At 38.5% G+C, this 23,148-nt stretch overlaps 3 protein-coding genes across 10 annotated transcripts in view; 2 read left to right on the plus strand and 1 right to left on the minus strand.

Moving 5' to 3' along the window:
• LOC111342534 (uncharacterized) overlaps nucleotides 1-23,148 on the plus strand; it is a 35,911-nt gene that overhangs the window by 2,856 nt on the left and 9,907 nt on the right. For 2 of the 8 annotated variants that reach the window (XR_016002293.1, XR_016002292.1), the window contains exons 3-4: nucleotides 18,667-18,783; nucleotides 21,321-21,429. The gene's annotated coding sequence lies outside the window, so the exon portion shown is untranslated. Of the gene's footprint in view, nucleotides 3,337-11,513; nucleotides 13,023-14,140; nucleotides 14,253-18,666; nucleotides 18,784-21,320; nucleotides 21,430-23,148 lie in introns of those variants that run through there. The other 6 variants (XR_016002300.1, XR_016002297.1, XR_016002295.1 and 3 more) reach the window with 5 other exon arrangements.
• On the minus strand, nucleotides 7,862-10,358 carry LOC111342531 (uncharacterized; the record flags this gene model as incomplete). The annotated part of the gene is made up of 3 exons (XM_088725020.1): nucleotides 7,862-8,452; nucleotides 9,214-9,746; nucleotides 10,176-10,358. Coding segments are annotated over 3 exons (1,188 nt in total), but the record flags the coding sequence as incomplete, so codon positions are not given.
• LOC148728708 (uncharacterized) lies at nucleotides 14,293-17,546 on the plus strand. Its single transcript, XM_088762660.1, has one exon. It carries the CDS (start codon nucleotides 14,706-14,708, stop codon nucleotides 17,217-17,219), a length of 2,514 nt encoding a protein of 837 aa, XP_088618786.1. The 5' UTR covers nucleotides 14,293-14,705; the 3' UTR covers nucleotides 17,220-17,546.

Consider the following 23,148-nt stretch of genomic DNA (forward strand, 5'->3'; position numbering starts at 1 on the left):
AAATAGCAAACTTAAGGTTGTTTTCTTCTAGCGAGAGACACACACGCACACCAAGAGACAGAGAGAGACAGAGAAAGAAAAAAAAGATCGGTGGGATAGCGCAATAACATTTCCGAGAATTTTGCATGGTATGCAAATGTCTCTTATGATCGTATTGTTTTTTGAAGCTAGCAGAAGATGCATCACTTATTTATCGAGGACATCTTAGGACGTTTGTAAAAATGCTAAGACATACAGAAGCTCGCAGTTGAACTGAAAAAGGTGTAAATATAGCCACTTTAGAGGTTCAAGATATATTTTACCTCCGAAAAAATTAATGGGCCGCATAGAAAGCTGAGGAAGTTAAAAAGTTTTCGAAACTATCAGCCAAGCTAGGTTTGGTTTGTTTACTTAATAAATATAACTTTGATCGAAACAGGCAAACAAAATTCTACAAACAGCGCATTTAGACTAGTATTGCGTAGGCCACGGAAATTTCATTTTCGATACTTAACGTGATAATGTTAAAATTATATTCTGCCTGACTATGGCAGGAATAAGGATTTGGCAAGCTTTCATGCAATTATGAGCAAATCGACACAACGTAATCATAACGAATTTCCAAGGAGGATTACTTTATTCAAAGCAATCCTTAAAAAGGGTCAATGCTTGGAAGAAGAAATCTTTTACAAGAGAGCGCCATCGTGAATTTCAATCCTGGACGCTTTCTAAGATAAAACTGATTGAGTCAAAACATCAGTGCTCTTGTATAGTTCTGATTTGTTGCAAAGCAAACATTAACCGTATCAGTTTTTTTGTTATACGATTTGGCTCAGTGCCTTTGGAAAGTAGCATTACGGAAAATTTAAATCACTTGTGCTAATTCCTAGAATAACTGTTTGTTATGCAGATCGGTATTTTGACAATTCATTTTTTGCGATAGTAACATTCATTTTTATTAAATGGTGAAATGAAATATTTGCCGAACTGTCAAGCACAGCTGTAGATTACACGCCCAAGTAACTCACAGATCTAATGGCTGGTTATCATTTCAGCACTAGAAAATTGGACCAGGCGTAACCCTTTTCTGAAATGTTCCAGCTTAGGATTGAAAATTAGTTTCGAAGAAACTCTCGCCTCTTTCCAGACTCGTAAGGTACGAAAGAGCGCCAAGAAGTGGGAGGGGAGAGACACTCAGAAAAACATAAGAAGGCATGGATGGGAAAAAAGCAAGGCTGATATGGATTTCAGTTTGATAGTCGTAAAATCATCGGCTCAATCCTTCTTGAAATCTCCATTTCCAGTGTATTCCAACTTTTCAATTACTAGTTTTCTGCTGTTTTGGAAACATGCATTTCTGAGCTTGAAACTAAAAGGGAAAAATCCCTCAAAACACTCCATGACCAAGTGGGCCTTTTCAAAGGTGGAGTGAAGGATTATTTTTTAACCAACAAGAAATATTTGAAGTAAGAGAAACTATATTTTGGCATAAGTGATCTTGGAAGAAGGGAATTTTCGGGGTTAATGTTTCAAGGCGGATTCGGACCCATGCTTCCTTGAGTACACGGTGGGGTAAAAATATTGGTCTCGCCAGGACATTCGTTATTTGAAAGAAAGGGACAGGGTATAGAGATGAGGAGGACTTCTTTCCAAAGCCACCGCCTCCTCGTCCAACCAAATATTTTTAAAAAGCGAAAAAACAAAACATATGGAGGTAATTAAAAAGAAAAGATAACTTTTTTCGAGCAATTCGATAAGTTTTGCGTCTTTGGTTTATGGAGATCTGGTATGGAGGTCTGAAAGCACATGACTGATCATACAGCTTCCAACCGAAAAAAGGCCTAGTAACCGCTGTTCTTGGGCAAGAGCGCGGGCGATAGTGCATGTTCCTTTCACGTGCAGGGGTTGGTCACCGGATCAATCACCGGGCCATAGTTTTGTTTGGCTTAGCCAAATAAGCCCATAAGAGGGAAATTACATCACGTGATATTTAAGAAAAAGTTCAGTCGTGAGTTTCAGGGCTTCGAAACCTCCACACCCAAAACTCAGAAGGAGACAAGTTGAAGGCAACAGCGATATATATTTTTTGATAACATAACCATGTCAGCTGAGATTAGTATTTTTGTGTTGCTCTGATTACTTCACTGGTTCAAGGTTTGCTTTTCGCTTGAAAACTGAGCCGTAAAACGCTGAGGCGTGTTGCGTAATATGTCGGTTGGTGAAGAACCGATGCTCGAAATGTTCTGAAAATTTTCGTCACACAGGCAAAACTACTTACCGTATTTATTCGCCTATAAGCCGAGCGATTTTTCCAACAAATTAAACTGAGAACAGGTAAATTCTCGCCAAGGAAGGGGGTTTGGCTTATAGCCGAGTATTTTCGCCAAAAAATATTTACGGGTGCTTAACAAGATTCGAAATTCAATGTTTATTCGACTGTAAGCCGAGCGATTATCAACAAACACAAATTTCCGAGATCACGAAAGGTAGGTACATGTAAATCATTGTTGGTTCTGCTCGACGGAAGCTCGAATCGCATAGGAGTTTCATCCATATATTTGAACAGCCTGGAGAGCGAATGGCCATACCGCTGCCAAAGTGCGATCGCGAACCGATGGAACTGGATGATCTTTTCTTCCAGATCTTGTGGGAGTCGCTGGGCCAGGGTTGTCCTAGTGCGAAGGCTGATGGATTGGCGCTTTCTCCATCTCTGGTAGCAACCCAGTGAGGCTCTGAAGTCTGGATCACTGCTCAACTCCTTCGCTTTTAGCCGTAGAATTAATCCGCTTACAGCAATTCCTGTAAAAGATAACACAGATCAATTGTTTGACTTGTTTTGACGACATGAAAAACTGGCCAATCAGAAGCGGTCATTCCCACGGTTTGTGTAAACATTGCAACACGAGCTGACAGATATCAGTTGATCGAAGCTTTTCATTGTTTTAAAGAAGCGAAAGACTTACCTTGACTCCCTTGCTCTGAAAACCAGTCCAGTAGTGTTTGATCCAATTCAGGATACTTTGGCGAAAAGCAGCCCATCGTCTTTCGCTTTGCTGACATTTTAAGCTCACCATAAAACAGGTTCGCTTGATCTTTTCGCCAGCGACGCACCATCGATTCACTGATTCCGTAATCTCTCGCGATGTCGGAGTTGTTCTCGACGGCCTCTCCTTCAGCAACGACTTTTAGTTTGAACGCTAAGTTGTATGAAGAACGACGAACTTTCGGCTTGATGATCGATTACGATAACTTTGAGAGAGAGCGATTGTTTGAGACAGGATTCTGAACTCTGGTGAATGTTTTGTTATGTCACGCATGGTTCTATTTATTTACACATTAAATTCAACTTATCTGTGATTTGTTGTTACTTTCAATTAAACGACCACTAACAACTGAGTAAATAACCTACTTTTTGGTTACATGTTTCCCGAGAGGGAAGCTCCTTTTGTTTTCGGTTTATGTTAATTCATCTCAGTTAACGACACGCGTGGATTACTTTGCAATTATTAGGTCTCGGCTTATCGGTAACTTACTTGATCTAGTTTTGTATTTTAACTTAATAACCAATCTTTTTTATCGTAAAGCTTCAGACCAAAGCTCCTACAAACATGTTTGAGCATAGTTTACCTGGACAATTGAAGTTATATACAAATTTGATCCTTTCTTAAGTTGAGATTTCTAACCTCGAATTTTTGTTAAATTTCACTGATATAATGAGGAAAGACTAGAAAGAAAACTCTCAGTTGGCTTTTTGAGAGAGAGATTAGCGAAGAGCTCGATAACTTTTCCAAGAACGTTAAATTAGTAATCAAACATGGGAGGTGCTATGGACGTTCATAATATTCTGTAAGACAGAAAATACAGTGCTAGTTCATTGGGGATATCCTGGTAATTGGAAATGTTTTTAAAAGCCTTTTTTCAAGTCATTTTTCTTTTGAAGGTTTTCTATATCGATTAACCTTCACTGATCTACAACGGCAAAAGGAAGTAGAAAGGTGGCGTCCAAATGAAACTTACAAATGCAGTTGTTGATGTAGAAGCCCAAGAGATTTATTTCGAACTTTCTTACAGATCATTGTTGGAGGCATAAGAAAAATTCTCATTCAGATTAATCCATCGTCATGACTAGTTGTGAAAGTAAATTTTAGTCTGGCATGACTGCTGAAAGGCCTGCATAGGCATGGAATAAAAATAGCTCTTAAAATAGTTGCCAAGGTCGACCGAGTTGTTCAAATCCTCTCGAACCTTCACACAAATAAGGCCAATGCGAAGAGAAAGAAAATTAAAGAAAGCAATAAAAAGAAATCTAGATGACGTGATACCCTTCACGCAGTTTTCAGTAGGTAAGGCCCCAAGTTCTTTTACCATAAAAACCATTGGAACGTAAGACAAATAGAAGGTAAGGACGATAGCTATTTCCGATATATAACTTTATTTAAGGACAAGTATTCTTTTAAGGTTTTACTGATGACGTTGCTGGTTTGAAGACTGCTGCTTGCTTCAGAAAATTTGAAACGCAAATTCGTGGTGCGGGCGTACAGGTTTTGATAAACAATCGAAGCACAAAACGCACTAAAACTTTTCAGCCAATTTGTGAAATTACCTTGCTTGGTTTTTTTTACTTGATCACCAACTCTGTCTCTGCTTTTCGGAAAGCTTGATGATGACAAGCTACCTCTCGACAGGTTTAAGTATGATTTTCCTCGTGATCTAAGACACAAAGACGAATGATGAAAAATTTGTTTTCTTTTTTTTTTTCAACAATAGAGGTTTAATATTTAAATCCATGGAGCACCTGCTCCATGGCAGACTGTTTTTATGAGTTCTATTTTTATCATTATACACTTCATGAATATGAAATCCATTAGCGATTTGACCAAATATTGAGTGTTGTTCTTTTAAAAAAAAAAAGGTCTGCAATTTAAAGAGTAATATCAGAATTGACGCCGAATTGGAAAAAGGGCCGGTTCGTACTGGTGAGAAATTTAAGTAAGGTCGATAAATTCGTTGCCTCTTTCCAGACTCATAAGGCACGAAAGAGCGCCTAGAAGTGGGAGGGAAGAGACACTCAGAAAAAACATAAGAAGGCATGGATGGGAAAAAAGGAAGGCTGACATGGATTTCAGTTTAATAGTCGTAAAATCATCGGCTCAATCCTTTTTTGATATCTCAAGCTAGGTTAAGTTGATTCGTAATAAACCCGTGAAAGCGCTATCCACTGCGAGGATCGTGCATCATATGTATTTAATACCGCAGTACACAATATATGAACTTCATATATTGCATTGTATCTCAAGAAAAAAACCAGCGCTATGAGACATCTGATACTATTCTATTTGATTTGACCTTATGACAGGACTCAGCAAAAAGTGAATGAAATATTAGATCTTGCGTGGCTACAGAACAGAAAACAAGGCAGATAGCTTGGATTACCGTCTGACTCTAATCAAAAGATGGCCGTAGAGACTATCGCTCCTTTCGCTGTGCTCATTTTCTTTCTCACTTCTTGTCAAGCTAAGCCCGAGAACTGCAGCGAGGCTCAGTGTAAAGCATTGTCGGTTGGAGAAGGGTTTCCAACCTTTGTTGCGTTTGTTTGTTTGCCAACTCTTTGCTTAGTTAAACTGTACATGAGCTCCTTACTTCCCCTCAGTTGAATTTTTATAGACCATCAAACTCCCTTTTCCGATGCTGGTACGTGGGATTAAGACTCCAACACATTTTTAACCAGCGTAAGCTTGTGCCGAGCACCACTGCAGTTCTCGGGTTAGGCTTTACAAGAAGCAAGTAAAAAGGCACAAAGAAAGGAGCAAAAACTCGATGGCCTTGTTCTTGATTTTTAAGTAACACGCACTCGGGGATCCAAGCTATCGAAAACGATTTCTAAGCCAAAATAATTTTTCCTTTGCCTACCTGAAATGCTGTATATTTAGTCAATCGTATGCTCCCTGAGTCACAAATCTATGGGGAAAGAGTGCGAAGAAAAAAAGTTTGAGTGTAGAACGCTTTAGAGAAGGACGGTTCTCTCCCTTCTTTTGTAGCCTTTTCATCACAGACGGTTCTTTCCTTGCCATAACAGTTTCACCTTCGTTACCTTGTGGTAAGCTTAAAAAATAAAGCTGAAGTAGAAGTACATTTGCTTTTTATTTTGATAAAATAACAGTAACAATGGCATGAGGCTGGATGACGAAGATTCCAAATATTCCTCTCGCCCAGTTGCTGTTCTTTTGTCTCTAATCTTCCAAGAGGGAAGCTGCAACGATTATTGATTTCCGTTAAAAAGGAACTTTGAGAAAGGCTCGGGCTGTGGTGCTTTAATTGAATTCATGACACCTTAGTCGAAATAAACAATTAACTTGGACGTTTTTAGTTGAGCACCAAAGTTTACTAGTCAAAATTACGTGTTCTTCGAAGTGAACCTGGACTGGACCGGCCTGACAGTCGATTTGTGGCTTGTTGTGTAATTAGTTCAGACTGACTATGACAAAGAATCAGCTACTTCACTGTAAATTCAAGGTTTTCATTAAAGCATCACTCGTAAATAATTTTTAGCGCCCTCCTCCCCCCCAGCCTACCTTGGAGGAGTGATATCTGGTCTCAGTATTAAAATCATCTTTACCGATATCAGAGAAAATGAGGCAGATCATTAATTTTCAATGTTTTATTAGAAATATTGCTGACCATTAACAAAGATCATTTAGGATATAGCATTTACATTTGTAAAATTTACTAAGTTATTCATCGTATTCCTAAGTTATTCAGTAGCCATATATAGCATGCATTTAGAGTAAATAACATGCTTACTAATTTATGTTTACCTCTGTACAAGAATGTATTCCAAGTGGTGATTAATAACTAACGATTATATGTGACTTTAAACGGAGTGACTGGTCGTCTATAGAATTATCTCTACCAATATCAGTGCAACTGGGGCAGATCGTGAATTTATTCATGACTTATTGCGGAACACACACTGGATTTATGAGATATAAAACCTTATCGTTTAGGCAAACAAAATCACTTACTATACAACCATGACACTAGTAAAATCAAATAATGGTTATTTTCTGTAGCCATATATACCATACTTTTACAGTGAATAACAAACGTTATAATTTATGTCCACCTCTGTACAAATATGTATGGCCAACAGTAATTAATAACCGATGCCTATAAACGTCTACAACTGGCTGAAAAAATGTTCTTTCCGATTTTTTCTTACATATGCGTCAAGAGACTGCGATCGTTTACACGAGTGTTTCGATATGATAAACAACTTGATTAACCTCATGCTCAGCTGCGCTGTAGTGCCAACTGATGAGGACTGGCAAAATATGAACAGAATCTTTTTATCTATTCACTTGAAGGAGGCTAAGAGTAACTACGCAGGCAAGTACTTTGATTTGCTCCACGAAGTATTCAACAAGCAATCATCAAGCGTGTTTGATGTGTTGCCTTCAATTTAACTCAAATTAGAATACACAGAGTATCCGTTTATTCAAGAACGCCACCACTCCATTGCACCCATTAGCTTCCATCCGATATATTACAGGTCGTATATAAAACCATTAGATGGAGTAAATCACTTTAACAAGCCATGAAAATTGCTGAAAATGGAAGAGATTACCCTTTTTCTTTCAGAAGATATTACCGTGTAGCTTGTAAATTGTCCTGTTAACTTTCTTTTTAACTGTCTGGGTTTTTTTCCTTGATGCAACTCTAAATTCTCGCCTGCGTATTTCCGAAAAAAAACATAAGATTTTCATTTGGGAGATGCGAAACGCATTGTAAAAAAAAATTGAGTAGAGATGCAAGGAAAAATCAGCATAGGCTCCAAACGTTGACGAATATGACTTCTTTATTTCATATCGGTGAAGAATTGCGTCTTTTACTTTTCCATTTCTCACTTTTAAAATAATATTTGACAGCATTTTCAATTTTTGTTAACATCTTTCTCCTTGTTAGACCTCTCAATGTTTTGTTTTTTTTTTTTTAATTAAACCCTTAAAAAAATCCAGGAATCACCCCGGTTACTAACACAAGTATTGTGGAGACCACCGACGAAATTTTATAGGTATCCCCTAAAAATATAATGGAGCACCAAGAAAGAAATAAAAAGACTAAAATAAGACCCATGTTACGAAGCATGCGCATGATTTCAGGTATAATTGGTAACACTTTGTGCTCTAATTCTGAATCTGTACCACAAATGAGCCAGAAAAGATCTTCTGGGATCGAATCCTTGTCGGTCCTTTCATTATTGTCGTCACTGTTTTGTTCCAGCAACTTTTGTGAAATCATTTGTTTGACATCCTGGTAGCGTATTTGTAGGTTGTAGTAGCAAAGGTAAATGTTTGTTAATGCAGCAAGTAAGAATGTTACAAAAGGCGTTACAAATTCTGCATTAAATATAAATCCCATAATAATGAAACTAAACATTCTCACAATCAGTCGACAAGAAGAAGCAACTATGACGCTAATTAACAGTAACATTCCCAAAAAATACCAACCTATCAGCCAATTCCACCCAGATGCAGCTTAACATGAACACGGTTTTCTAGAGATCTTCCGAAAGAACGCAGTGAAAAGATAGAGAAGTGGTGAATATATGATTATGAAAATTTACAACACTATAAAAGAGGCACAGAAACACAGAGCTCCCAAAAATATGCCACAAATTCGTATGACCAAGATATTTGCAATAAATTCGTATAGAGTAGGAAAAACTTCTTTTATGCATTTTTTGACACTCATATGACCTTCCTGTCTATTCGAGCACTTACAGTGATTCAACAATCCTATTAAAAAGTTTTTGTTGCCTTTAATCAACTTGAATGTGCATTCATAAATTTTCTTTTGCATTTTTTCCAAATGATTTATTAAGTAGTCTCCAAGAAAAAGATTGCTTTCTTCACCGAAGCAACAACATTTGCGGTCGAGCCGAAAATCTTTTGGGCGCAAAAAAATTGTCAACAAAATGTATGAGAGTGGAAGCCCAAGTTTAATGCCGGTACAGAAGGTGAACAAAATTGTTTGCCAACCAAGAATTGCTTGCGATTTGCGTGATAGTTCATCAAAATCCCTTCTCTTGTAGGTTAGTCCTAAATCAAGGTAAAAAACTATTGGGATCACGCAGTAGGACAAAAAAGCCAATTTCACATTGAAGGAAAATGAATATGAAAAATTTGTGATATATTCAGAAAAGAAAGTCGAACACTTAATAGGGCCTGCATCGTCTAAAAGTAAACTGACCTGTCGAGTGACCCCTTTTTATCTATCTTAGAACTGGTTGAACCCATTTCGTACACGCTGATTGAGGCATTTTCTTTCTTGTCATACTCCTTTTTCAAACTGAAAATAGAGTCTGGGAAAGCACAAAGCAGCACCGGCCAATAGAAAAATAGCACAAAAGTCACAATGTTAAGAATGTAATGAAAACTTTGGAGCCAGCAACTTTGCTTGATTTTAAGCTTGCACTCAAGAGACCATTCTTCTGCCGATACTGGTTTTTTCCCGCAACATTGGTAAATGACGTTACCATCAAAGAGCCATGCCAACGGATCGCTAGTTTCAGTGTCTGTTATCTTGATACGAACGACTGCCTCAGTAGTCTTTTCAGAGCCAAGTGCTGTATAACTTAAAATAGCATCTGCGACCACCTTGCTTTGACTCGAAAAGTTCAAGCTTGTTAGGCATCCACCAGGCTGATCGACCAAAGGTGCATCCCTGCTTCGTACTTGCTGAGTCAGCCTCCCGGTTAGCTCATTTGGCTAGGGCGCTGGACTGTTGTGTGGGAGGTCGAGGTCGATGGTTCGAGCCCCGGCCGGACCAACACTCAATGTCTTAAAATAACTGAGGAGAATGCGCTACCTTTCTATAATATCAAGAAATGGATAGACATTCTATCTCGGATAAGGACGAATAAACCTTTGGTCCCGTCTCCTGCATCTATTAATTGGTTAATATTGTTAGGCAGGGGACGTTAAAGAACCCACTCACGAGATTACTGTGATGTGGTCTGGCCTGTTTACTGGGAATTGAGGGGGAGGGGGCATCTTCAAATGAGTTTCCTTCTATTGTTTGTAAACTGCTGATGCAGTCCGGCCAAAGTCCCCCGAAAAGTGTTGTGATGCGCATTTGATCATATCCACATGTTAATTTGCGCGATGTAAATATTAAATTATTATTAATTATTATAAAATATCATAGTCGTATGGCAAAGACAGCATGGGCTCGCCGATCGAATGCACCCAGACCCATTTCTCTGGGAGAAACAGTCTTGGTGACTCCAATGAATGGTAACTTTCGTTCCCAATCTTCGAATTCAAGTAGATCATTCTCACGCCTTCCTCAGAAGCATTGAGACGGAGTTCAGGAACAAATTAATGCGTTTTTCCACCAGCAATAGATTGCACTGATCGTAACTTTGATTCTCTAGTTCGGCTTGGCAGTGATTGCAAGAGATGAAAATGACGCACAAAGCGAAAACCACAGTGAGGGCCATGTTAGTGCTCTTTGGCCTCACTTAAGCATTTTCCTTCTTTAAATCCTTCTTCGAATTGTCAATCACTGTTGTCTGATGATCACGTGACGACGTTTTTCACAATCTGCGAATCATTGAATAAGAATAACCATAAGAGAGGTAGCGGTTACAGAGACTTTTGATTTACACCGCTAAGTTGGGAATGGACAGTCCAAAAATTCGCGACCTGAAAATGGGTCAAGCAGAACACCTGACCGTAGCATCCCTGGAATGTACTTCAGTTTACCTGAAGTATTTTTCTGACGTTAGTTTACACAAACAACATGGGCTAACGTGTCTATGGAATCGTAAGACAGCATAGTCGCTAGAATAATTCATAGACAAAAAATCAGAGTGTAGTGGGTATTGAACGCTAAAAGCTCGCGTTTATTGCTAAAGAGATTTCATCTAAGGTGTGTAAATGAGTTTCTGTGTTGCCGAAAATGTTGCCGTATATTGTTTACACAGGAAAGAGAGGAAAAAATAGCCAACCCCAGGTGTTCTACAATATTTAGACAACCAAATGAATCATTAAATTGTTTCATACAAAATGTACTTGAGCATGAATCAAGAGTACTGTCTGTGAATTATTTCTTCTTTGATGATCCGCACCAGTCATTTATCCGGATTGTCAATCAACTAGAAAGCTGAATGATTGTACCCCAAACTGATTACCAGTTACAAATAAAGCTCGATTCTTTAGATGTGTATCTTTCAACGCTAAGGCATTTTTATATTTTCTACATATATAAATAACTCTACCCAACACATAATGTACGAAGCACCCGGTATTGACAATAAATTGCACCATTTGAATGAGTAAACAGCCCTTTAGATCCGTGGGAATTATTTAGAGGTGTCACTCTCCATTAATTTTTTTAGATTCTATTTAAATATGCCTCACCTCAGAATGCCCCCTGATATGACAAGAAATTATTATTTGATCAAAGAAACAATAGGTTTGTTTTCTAATTTTTGAAATGATTTAAAAAAATTTGATATCTCTATTCTTAAGACCTTCGCTTTTGAATTGGCTCCCGCTATTGCCGACATTTACAACTCGTCATTAAGCGAGGGGTACCTCCCTCCCCTTCTCAAGTCAGCGATTGTTCGCCCACTGCCTAAGACGTCACCACCTATGAAAATAGAAGAGGACATCCACCCCATCAGTCTTACTTGTCAAGTGGCCAAGTTATTAGAAGGGTTCACGCTCACCAGGATTCTCCCTTCCATACTAGCGGATCTTGACGTCAAGCAGTTTGCGGTTGCTGGGAAAAGTACGGAACAAGCCCTTCTTTACCCGGCCTACTCCATTTGATTCTCGAAGCCCTCGATAAAGGGAACTGTGCTGTACGATTGTTTTTCGCGGACTTTCGTAAGGGTTTTGAATTAATAGACCATAAAATCCTCATAGAAAAACTATCTAAGTTCAATCTAGACGCCAGTTTGGTACGTTAGCTTGCGTGGTTCTTACAAGGTAGATCTCAGGTTACGCGCATAGGTACGGTCAGTTCTAGTTCCCAAGCTTTGTGCGGCGGGATACCACAGGGTACCCGTTTAGAGCCTATTTTGTTTGCTTGCATGGTTAATGACCTGATGGCTTCCTGAGGCTTGCGTATCAAGTTTCTTGATGACTTAACTATCATGGAAATTCTTCCAAGGAAATTCTCCTTCTGTGCTTATTTTGCTAACACCAATAACATGCGCCTTAATCCTACTAAATGTAAGTGCATGACTGTTGACTTCCTTCAGTATAATAGTTACAAGGCTCCCCCGGTCGTATCGGGGGGGGGGGGGCGCTGTTATAGAAGAGGTCTCGTCGTTCAAGCTCTTAGGCGTCAACTTGTCCAATGACCTTTCCTGGGGGACGCATGTTGACCACCTGCTGAAGAAGGCTAACTGACGGTTGTTTGCTTTAAGGCAGCTCAGGAGAAGTTCTGTCCCAGCGGAAGATATCGTCTACATCTATTGCTGCCTAATACGTTCCATACTTGAGTACGCCTCTACTGCATTTGCCAATTTACCGTCCTACTTATCTAAGACCTTAGAGTCAGTGCAGAGGCGTGCTCTCGCCATTATTTGGCCAGGTCATTCGTACTCTAATGCTAGCCGGTATTGAAACCCTTGATGCACGCCGTAGTGCTTCCTGTGAATCCTTTAAAAGTCGTATTCATAACGACAACCCCTTTATACTGCAATGTATGCCGACGTTCGTAAATCTTCAGACCGCTACAATTTAAGATCAAATCGTACTCACTATCACTCAAAAAAGTCCACCGATCGTTTTAAGAACTTTGTGATTGTCAAGTACTTGCCAGTTTAATCATACTCGTTTTTTTTATAATAAACATTATTATCATTTTAGTATTATTATCATTTTTAAGTACATGCTGCTTTTACTTGTATGTAGTTTAATGCATTTTGTACAGTTTTCTCCCATTTTTCTCCTATAATTCTTGTTAATATTATAAACTTGTAATTCAGCATTCTCTGCAAGAGGTTTGAATAAACGTTATTTTCATTTCATTTCATGATATAAGTTTACGATAAGAAGACTCTTCAATATTCTCCCATACATTCCTTTATATTTCGAATAAACAACCAGACTCGTCGCTTGTCTGGGCCCCCTGTGCTCGCGATCAGTTTTTAGGTTACTCGGAAAACAACCAATATCGTTACTCTCAAAGTCACATTCCAGCTGCGTCTCCCAGCCCAAATACTGTTAAATTTTTATTTCCCTGTGACTAATTCTTTGTGATTGACAAATTTGCCGTTCTGCAGTGTGTCCACGATTTACAAACTTAAAATTTTGTGGTGATGTAGTTTTTTTTCAGATTTTTGGTGGAGACAAAACAAACTTTAACAAGCGAGTGCGCCTGAGCCCATTTACAGTGTATAGAACATGCTACAACACCGCTGTAATGCCTGTGAATGTGTTTTCGTACGTTGGTCCACTCAGTCAACAAGATAGATGATAGAAGAAAACTGAACTCTCACATTAACTCGGTAGAATAAAAAAATTGCACTGAATTTCTAGTTCCAACACCGGAAGACTAAGAGCTCACTTCCAGTTTAATTAAGCGAGGGGGAAGGGGTGAAAAAACTCAAGCTTCGACGAGTGCCCGGTCCATCCAATTTTTTTTTATTCTTTTCACTAACACTTTTGATAGTCTAGATCTTTTTAAGGTTGAAAGCAGGACTGTTCATCCTCATGGATATCCCAATTTTTCACCATTTGTGCAACATAAACGTATTTGCATATTCGAATTTACGGAGGCTCACTGTGTAAGCTTGCCCTTCCTGTGGTTGGACTGTGGTTGGACTGTGGTTGATAGTCTAGATCTTTTTAAGGTTGAAAGCAGGACTGTTCATCCTCATGGATATCCCAATTTTTCACCATTTGTGCAACATAAACGTATTTGCATACTCGAATTTAAGGAGGCTCACTGTGTAAGCTTGCACTTCCTGTGGTTGGACGTCTAAGACAATATCAAAATTTATTTCTTATATAACTTAATCTTCTTTATACCTGAAAACGAAATTTTAAACATTGTTAAAGTATTTTTAGATTTCATTGTCACTTTTTCTTTTTTTTTACAAAAAAAAATTATTATGGTTCCGTAGGTTCCGAAGGTTCCTGAGGTTCCGGAATTTCCGTGGTTTGCTGATCTGCAGTTTAGTAACACCTGCTCTCAGTAGTGCTCTTGATTAAGTGTTATCAGATTGTCACGGAGCCAAGCCGTTGACGACAACGTGATGACAGAAACAAAAAACACCACTTTCGCTTCTTTCTGTAAATGAAGCCGCCTGTGCCTACTTTTGCTTGGCTGGAGGTTAATTTATTGTCCTCTTTTCACTCATAACTTAAAGAGATCATGAAAAACCCTCGAAAATTAAAAACCTGAACGAGCAATTCAACGTATTTGGAACAAGAAAAAAACCAGCGCTATGAGACATCTGGGATAAACTTCAGAATACCCGGCCACTCATTTACATGTCATTGAATAAGAATAGCATCTATTGTGTTATGCCTCATTCTTCAAAGCCTCCCGACACATGTAAATGATGTGGACATCTGATACTAGTCTATTTGATTTGACCTTAGGACAGGATTCAGCAAAAAGTGAATGAAATATTAGATCTTGCGTGGCTACGGAACAGAAAACAAGGCAGATAGCTTGGATTACCGTCTGACTCTAATCAAAAGATGGCCGTAGAGACTATCGCTACTTTCGCTGTGCTCATTTTCTTTCTCACTTCTTGTCAAGCTAAGCCCGAGAACTGCAGCGAGGCTCAGTGTAAAGCATTGTCGGTTAGAGAAGGGTTTGAGTCCGAATTTCGCGTCAAAGCTTCGGAAAAGGGAGTCAGAATAATCTACTTGAATTTGAAGTTTCGTAACGACAGCTACCGTCCTTTGAAGTCAGAAAACTACTTTTTCCCATACAGATGGGTTTGGGCGAGTTCGTTAAACGAGCCAATGTTGTCTCTGTCATATGATTATGACATTTTGTCCATGGGTCTCCTTCAATACCAAGAACGAAGTATGGATGTGCTGTTGGAAGATCAACCAAGCGGATGCTTGGAGAACTTGAACTCGTCATGTCAAAACAAGGTAGTAGGAAGAGCAATTCTGAATAAGACACAGTCTAAGTCAAGTGAACCTCCAGAGAGGGATGTTGTTTGTGTTGCGACGATTGCCGAAGATCACTTAAGTTTCTTTGAGGGAAATGTCAAATTCCAGTGCTGTGAGCCGAACAAAGAGTCTGCTTCAATTCAATGTGAGCTGGATGTTCAAGTTGGCGGTTGGTTCAAAGCTTTTCATGGCAGTCTCAACATTTTGACTGTACTGATGATGTTTTATTGTCCAGCGTTTCTCCTTTTCCTGCCAGATTCCATTTTCGATCTTCAAGAGGAATGTAAAAGAGAAGAGCGACGCGAAGCCTCAGCAAGTACTGATGGAGAAAATAACGATCTAGTTCCTCTATTCACCCTACCCATTCCGACTCAAAGTCAGCAAGCGAATTCCCAAATTCAGAGAGAAGAGGGTCGCGAAACGGAGCCAAAATCAACAGTCAACGAGAGTGGACAGACAAGACAACAAAGAAGAAGGTACGAATCAATCGATCAAGCTTCAACAAATATCAATGCAGAAAATAACGATGTATTTCCTGTTGTAGCCATTCCGACTCAGAGTCAGCGAGCTAATTTCCAAATTAGCGAAGATGAACTGTCAAACAAACATGTGCAAAGTTTGATTTATTTAGACGAACCAAAACCAATTACCTTCTCCTATTTTCTCAGAACTTATACCAAAGAACGTACAGAATTATTTTCATTTCATTTTAAATTTGCATTTCTCTGGTGCTGTGTTATTCAAATTTTTGTGTACATAAGATTAGGATTAGATTACACTGTAAAAAGCAAATTTATGGAGGAGGTGGATGAAAAAACAAATGCATTTCTAGTGGGACTATTGTTTTCATATACTTTCCTTTTTCAAGGTACACGTAGCCTACTAATGGTTTTCGTTCCTTTGATTATGATCCTATTTTCAAAGCCTAAGGATTTCCTTATAACGGTCAATGAGGAAATTAGGCCCATGATATGCTTTATTTGCCAAGAAAATACTACATCAGTGGGAGAGGACATGATCTTACACTTAACAAAATTAGCGGCAAACATTTACAATTTAGCTTCCTGTTTAATTACCTTTCACCGAAAAGTACTCGCAAGGTGTATAGAGTTCTTTACACATTGCTGTATTGAGAAAATGGCTGCTCCGCGTAAACTAGTTAAAACCCCCTTCATTGTTTTGTGGGTGTTATTCTGGGAACTTTTTTTAGTCATAGTTGTGGGTGTCATTTTTGGAGGACTATGCCTCTTTGTATTGTTAATCGGGTCGATCGGGTTCATTTCGTGGTTTTCACCGATCATTACTCTGTTTTGTTTTTGTGCAAGGAAAGCTCAACAATTACTACCTATCGGTCTTAATGGGATCCACCAAATACGTAACGAAAACCATGAATCTTGCACACACATTGTACCGGTATCGGCATGGCGCTTCGTTTTTCTCTTGGTTCTAATTTGTTTCTGTGTACTCATCAACCTATTATATCTATACGCCTGCTTCGTAGGGGGCCTGTCTTGTCGATTTATAACTCGCATGGTTGGTTTGGTAATTTTTGGTGTAGTCTTAAATGCTTCAGTCGTGGGCCCATATGTGGCATTCTCTGTCGTTGCTTTCACAAACATTTATCTTTGCTACTATGACCTTCAAATGCGCTACCAGGAGGTGAAGAAAATGATTTCGGAGAATTGGAGCGGTGAAATTCCAGAAGATCTATTTTGGCACATTTGCAGTGAAGCGTCGAATTCGAATCACAAAGTCCTACCAGTCAGGCGTGAAACATACCGCATGCTTGGTAAAATGGCTATCATTTTGATATTTTTATTTTTGGTTTTCTGCTCGATATTTATGGTGACTGATGAGAAGACCATTTCAGTAGTCCCATCAACAATTGCGTTTTTTTTAAGCGGAGTTATTCCTGGATTGTTTTTCAACTTTTTTAAAGGATCGACAAACGAAAAGCAATTTACGGGTGAGACAAGGGTGAGAATGAGTAAAGAAATCAATGAGGCGGTTGACGAGTACAAGGAAAAAAACGCGGAAGGGTTATATAATCTTTTGCCAGAGGATTATTTAGAGAATGAACCGGCTTAAGACTAATGGAATGAAGGTTTAAGATATTCGCGATCTTCGTGTGTTCCTTTCTCAGCCGTTGCTGTGTTTCGGTACGAAGAACGCATCAGCTTTCCCAGCTATTGTTACTTATCATAGTCATTTCTTAGTTCTTCGAAGTACTCTAAGGAAAAAGACTCTCATTTTTTGAGAAGCGACTTAGAAGTTAGTTTAGATATCTCACTGATTTTTGCCTGTCTCGGTCCTAATTCTAGGTGTGATGTGTTTTGTTACTGAATAGTTGTTGCTTGACTGAGAATTATGTATTTTAAGGTATCAGCATTTAAAATAAATATTTCGTAAATTACATTCGTGATCTCGTCTTTTCTTTGATATTTCTAAAAGTGATTTCGTAGATCATTATTCTATCCCCTTCCTAGGCAGAGAGCCCGACAGATGAGCTGCCACTGGCTTTCGAAGCTAAATTGGAATTCCAACTAAATATATAGTCAGCTGACAGGCAATTTCTTCCAAACCCGTTGCAAAAAATATGCTTTTCTTCTAATGCGGGGTTGTGCTCACACTCCAGAGCGATTAATTTTAAAACACTCACTAGCTTCTAATGATTATAACAATGACTAGCAAAAATGTTAAAATGCTGACTAGCTTCTAATGAAATGATTAAACAATACTGATCTGTACTATGGCAAACCATCACGATGTTTTATCATCTGACAGATTAATTATTTGCCTCAGCCTTTTTTTGGCTTCCCTGCAACTGTAGCTGTCCCTTCTCAGCAGATATATTTCTCGACGTTTTGCTTTTTCTCTTCTGACATGTGACATAATGCAACAGTTACTTTGTTAAAAGACCCCTAGCATGTCTACAAACGTTGATACTCCCTCGTGTATTGTTTTCAAGGCGTAATTTATATTTATGTTTAAATTGTGGCAGACTAACCAAAGCCCCAGAAACCTTAAAGTTTAAGGCCTGGCCAAGAGTTTTCAACATTTTTCCCGACGGTCTCTTCTTTCGTGTTTAAGACTAATTCAATGTAAACCTTCTACACAATAAAAAGTGAGCATAGTTGAATCTGTATTAGAAATACAATTACTGGACTCTCCCTAGTATTCAATTAAAACAGAAGGTCACCAGGAATCTGGCCGTTTCAATCATAACTTTTTAAAAGACCAAAATATGTCATCTGAAACAGTTTTTGATAGAGAATTGAAGCTGAAACCTCTCATCAGAACAATTCCAATCGCGTATCGAGTGATCCGGGATTACTTTTTTTTTTCGCTTGCTATAGCTTGCTCTGTAATTAGTCCAGAAAAATCGTGCCATTCTCTCAACCAATCAGATGCAAAGCTAAAACCAATCACCACTTGGTCTCTTCCGTAGTCCCGCGCATTGGGAATTTCTTTTTGTTTGTTTTTGTTTTTTTGTTTTGTTTTTTTTTTCAACTTGAGTTCTCATTGACTCTTACAGGTATTTTCCTTTCTTCTGATTGGCCATTGTGATGACTTTGGTTTTACGAAACTCACTCTAAAAACGTGGGTCTTCGCTGAAAACGTCAGTTTACTCATACGACTTGAAATCTTGCAGGTGAATTTTTACTTTTTACGTACAATGCATTCCTCTTTCAGGTACATTCTCTGTTTCATATTAAATGTTCTTTAATCAGAGTTGTTTTTGTTCGTTTCTGTCCCTTAAATAAAGGTGTCACAAAACAAGGTTGTATGCGCTATTTTCTCTTTGAAAAAAAATTGAACGCACTCGAACTCGTCGTAAGTACCGTAATTGTTTAAAACGCGGTTCTGAGTGAGTCCAAATTAATTAACTATCTTATCTTACTGTTTGATTTCTTGAAAGAGAGTTTTAACTTTACCTTTAAAGGGAATTTCTCAGAATTACGATTTTCTTGCTATTTGGAAGGGAATTCAAGAACACGTTCATCTGTTAATCCTAGATTAGAGATAAGCGTTATCACAACAAAAAGTCCAATATTATGCAGAAGGTCATACCCACACTAAGGCATATAAAATGGTGAAGTCCTAGACTCCCGCTGCTTTATAACGGTCCATTCTGTTTATTTTTCCAGAAGAAGGGAGAGAGAGACCTAACAGACCGTGCAAATAAAAGTAGTCTGTTGCCTACTTTTTCCCAAATCATGCTTACAATCATGCTGGTTTTTTAAAATTGAGTTGTACACTTGCTCTGATAAAACACTTCTATCTAACTACCGCTATTTTATTGCCTGTGATGCGGTAACTGGGACCGATGGAATTTAACTTTCGGTGCGTCCAATTCGGCTTTAAACGACAAACGACGTGGTGATCTTCTTCCCCCCCAAAAAAATTGTAAAATAAACTGAACGACAGACCTATCTTAAAAATGATCAATTTTTAGATACGAAGCAAGTCGTGACTTTGATAACGTTCCCTTCGATTAAAATGAAAATATGCTGACTACGCTAGCAGTGCTTATATAAAAAGGGGAAAATGTACGCTCGTTTTTCTAAACTATGCCAGAATTTATGCTAGCACAATCTAGGCGAAAGGTCTTTAACGCAGCGGGAACAAGGGTGCAAGAGCAAATTTTAGAAAATTCATTTGAGCATCACTCTTTCTGGGAGATCTGGCTGAGTCTAAATAATTTGATAAACATGTAACAGGTTTGTTAAGCAGTTGCTCTCCGATTACCAGTTAAAGACAGAGACCAAATAAGAACTTGACATGGAAAGTGCTTGATATTGTGAAATATAATAAGACTGCGCCATTTGAAATGAGGGTGCATGTAAACATTCTAAAAAGCTTTTAGATCCATGGGAACGGATCAAAAAGCTGATACGAAAAGAAAATATTTCGGGGTAAAAGATAATTTGGATTTGGCATTCAGCTTTCCTTTTCCTATGATGAAATGAAAAGGGAGCTGTAAAAATCCAAAAGTGTCGCGGTGTATTCTGTGAGTGCACTGTTCTGTCAGGGGTAAACTGCATGAGTTAAGCCCGGCGCACACTTGAGTTATCAGCTGAGCTGAGCGTCACTCGTGCTCTTGCCTTACGCCGTTTCCTCAAGTGTGCGGTGACTTTTTCTGCGATTTTGGTCACGCGTGCCATTAGCGTCGGATATTCAACATGTTGAATAATTTTGGGCACGAGTGAACATTTCCTCACAGTGAGCGCGCGTTCTGAGCTATCAGCGGAGTGATCGATGCGAATGCGCATGCGTTTGTTTCATCGAAACGAATGCACATGCGTTCGTTTCATACATAAACTTAAAAAATGGCGGAAAACAGTTCGATAGTTGCTGAAGCTGTTTAAGAAGGTAAATTGGTTGAATTTTGGCCTGATTATCCATGCCTCTACGACGTAAGATGCGCTGCATTCAAGAATCGTGAGTTGCGGGATAAAGCCCTCCAAGAGCTCGCCGAGAAGCTTGGAACAACAATTAAGAAAAAGTCTAAGTTATAGGCCTAGGCCAAAGCATATTAATGAGCCCAGTATTAAAATTCTATATGTTGATATTTACACTGCCGTCCACGAAATTCACCACACATTCAACATTTTCTTTGGTGTGCAGTTAAGTCGTAAACGACTCATTGACTGTCAAAGGAAGTGATACTGCTTTTGTTTTGGTATTTCCCTCGAGTTTTTTATCAACTTCAAGAATTTGCCAATTTTAGGATTGATTGAACCTTGGTTACTTATTTTAAATATGATTGAACCCTGGGGGGGGAGGGATTTGACTTTTACTTGTATGGGAATGTGCGCATTAGAAATATATTGTTTCACCTCGTGTTAGAATTTTTCCCTCAAAATGATAGCCAGCTTTAGAGAAAAAAATCAATGAAATATCATTGTTGTCAACCAGCTTTAGAAAAATTGCATTCATTTGATATTGGGCATTAGAAAAGAGGTGAAAACAATACCCAGGAAGATGTGCAGATCTCATCAGCAAAATTTTCTAAGTGCCACCTGTTCCCTCTACCTCTTGAGTCTTGAGCCCACTGCTTGAGTCTTGACCATCAAAAAGAATTTGTCAGTCTTGTAATCTTCTCTCAACACATACCCAGGGTACTCAACACACAGCCACTGCGCTAGTTGAATGTTTTGGTAAATATATGTTATTCATTCTACCTAGTGGAAGTGCAAGAAAAAATCAAACAAAACTCACTCAGTGGATACTTGAAAAACTGCAGTTTTTAACACCTCATGTAGCAACTCGGGCAACAGTATCAAATTTTGAATTGGTAAGTATTGAAGAAATCAAGACATTTTTTGATAGTCCAGTTAATGAAAATTAAAAGTATTTACAGAAAACAGTGAAATCACTTTCACGGGTTTATTACGAACCAACTTAACGGCCTGCTCCCAGTTGGCTTGTTAGCTCAATTGGTAGAGCGCTGCACTAGTATCGCAGAGGTCAGTGGTTCGAATCCCGTACAGGCCTGATTTTTTTCAGGTCTGATTTTCGCTATTGCTTAAATAGCGCTATCTACTGCGAGGATCGTGCATCATACGCATCTAATACCGCAGTTCAAAATATATGAACTTTATATATTTCACTGTATCTGAGAACAGTGTATCTTACAGAGATGACCACTTTTGAACACTGCAAGTAGTTGGCTAGCCTGGGTGAACCTTTTTATTATTGAACAACTGTGGTCTGCCTATATATTATTTTTGCTATGTTCTATTTATACATATGTCAAAAATTAAAGTTGTACCTTTAAATATTTGTCTTTCAAAACTTCATACGGTGCTTGACATGTTTCTTCTACAATCGCAGATATTGTCCTCTCCCCAATTCGATATCTTTTTAATTCTTTCAACCAAATAGTTTTAAAGGAACATTAAGGCTGTTTGCCATAATTCCAGAAAAAGCAGTTAAGGTATCCTCATTATTTTGGGAATTAAAGCATTTTTACACTTACAGATGAAACTTCCAATTAATCTCTGCTCTATGTAAAGCAGTGAGTCATTGCGAGATATCTTCTAAATCATTCACGAATTCGAAACAGGACTACTACTTTAGAATATTTTCCTGATTCTTTGAGACACAGTCAGTGTGAGCACAGATCCACGAAGAATGATGAATTGTCATGTTGTAGTTGGCGATGGCAACTGATCTTACAAGAGTCTAAAGAAACATTCTAAAATACTTAGAAGGATAAAGAAAACCGTGAGGGCACTCTTCTGACAAGATCAAACTTTCAGACACTCTTTTCATTCGTGTATTTCGATCTTAAAAAACAGAATTTATATATCAGAGATGGAAAAAAACAGATTCAATTCAAATGTGAGCTTTCAGGAACAACGGCTACAGCTTATACAATATATGCTGTTGTACTCAATGAGCAGGGAGTAAAACTGCGAACTGAGAACAACAAACTGATACTCAGAGCACAAATCAGTAGCCCGTCATTACAACAATATCAAAATATTGTAAGAAATACAATATTTATCATACTTGCTATTACTACGACCTTAGGGAAATATCAAAATAGCAAAAACACAATAAGATGCTGTGTAGTATATAGACACTCCATCTAGACGATTCATTTTTAAGTATATTTCATAAAATGCGAAATTATTTAGTAAATAAACCCCGTCGGGCGGCTGGTACGTCGGCTGATAATGTCCGCGGCTGAGAGATTGTCCGAAAAATGAATATTTTGCCGAGAAGCGAACCTTCGAGGGCAAATATGAAATTTGGAGGACAAACTTTCAGCCAAGGACATTATCAGCCGACATACCAGCAGGCCAGAACGGCGTTTATTTATTTTATAACCCTCCCATTAATTTTGACATCGCAATTAAACTGCGCGTAAACACAGTAAAAAGGCCAGTGGTGATCTGATGGCGAATGCGCGTGATTGACGCAAGCAAGCAAGTACATTTGATTGGTTTATACATAGTTACTCTACGAACTATGGTTTATATAAGTTTATTTTCAGTGTGATTGGACC

The sequence above is a fragment of the Stylophora pistillata genome, chromosome 6 (assembly GCF_964205215.1).
Source record: "Stylophora pistillata chromosome 6, jaStyPist1.2, whole genome shotgun sequence".
In the NCBI taxonomy this organism is placed as follows: domain Eukaryota; kingdom Metazoa; phylum Cnidaria; class Anthozoa; order Scleractinia; family Pocilloporidae; genus Stylophora; species Stylophora pistillata.

What these genes read in the sequence shown, in the direction of transcription:
- LOC148728708 (XM_088762660.1), top strand. Translation starts at nt 14,706, where the DNA reads ATGGCCGTAGAGACTATCGCTACTTTCGCTGTGCTCATTTTCTTTCTC.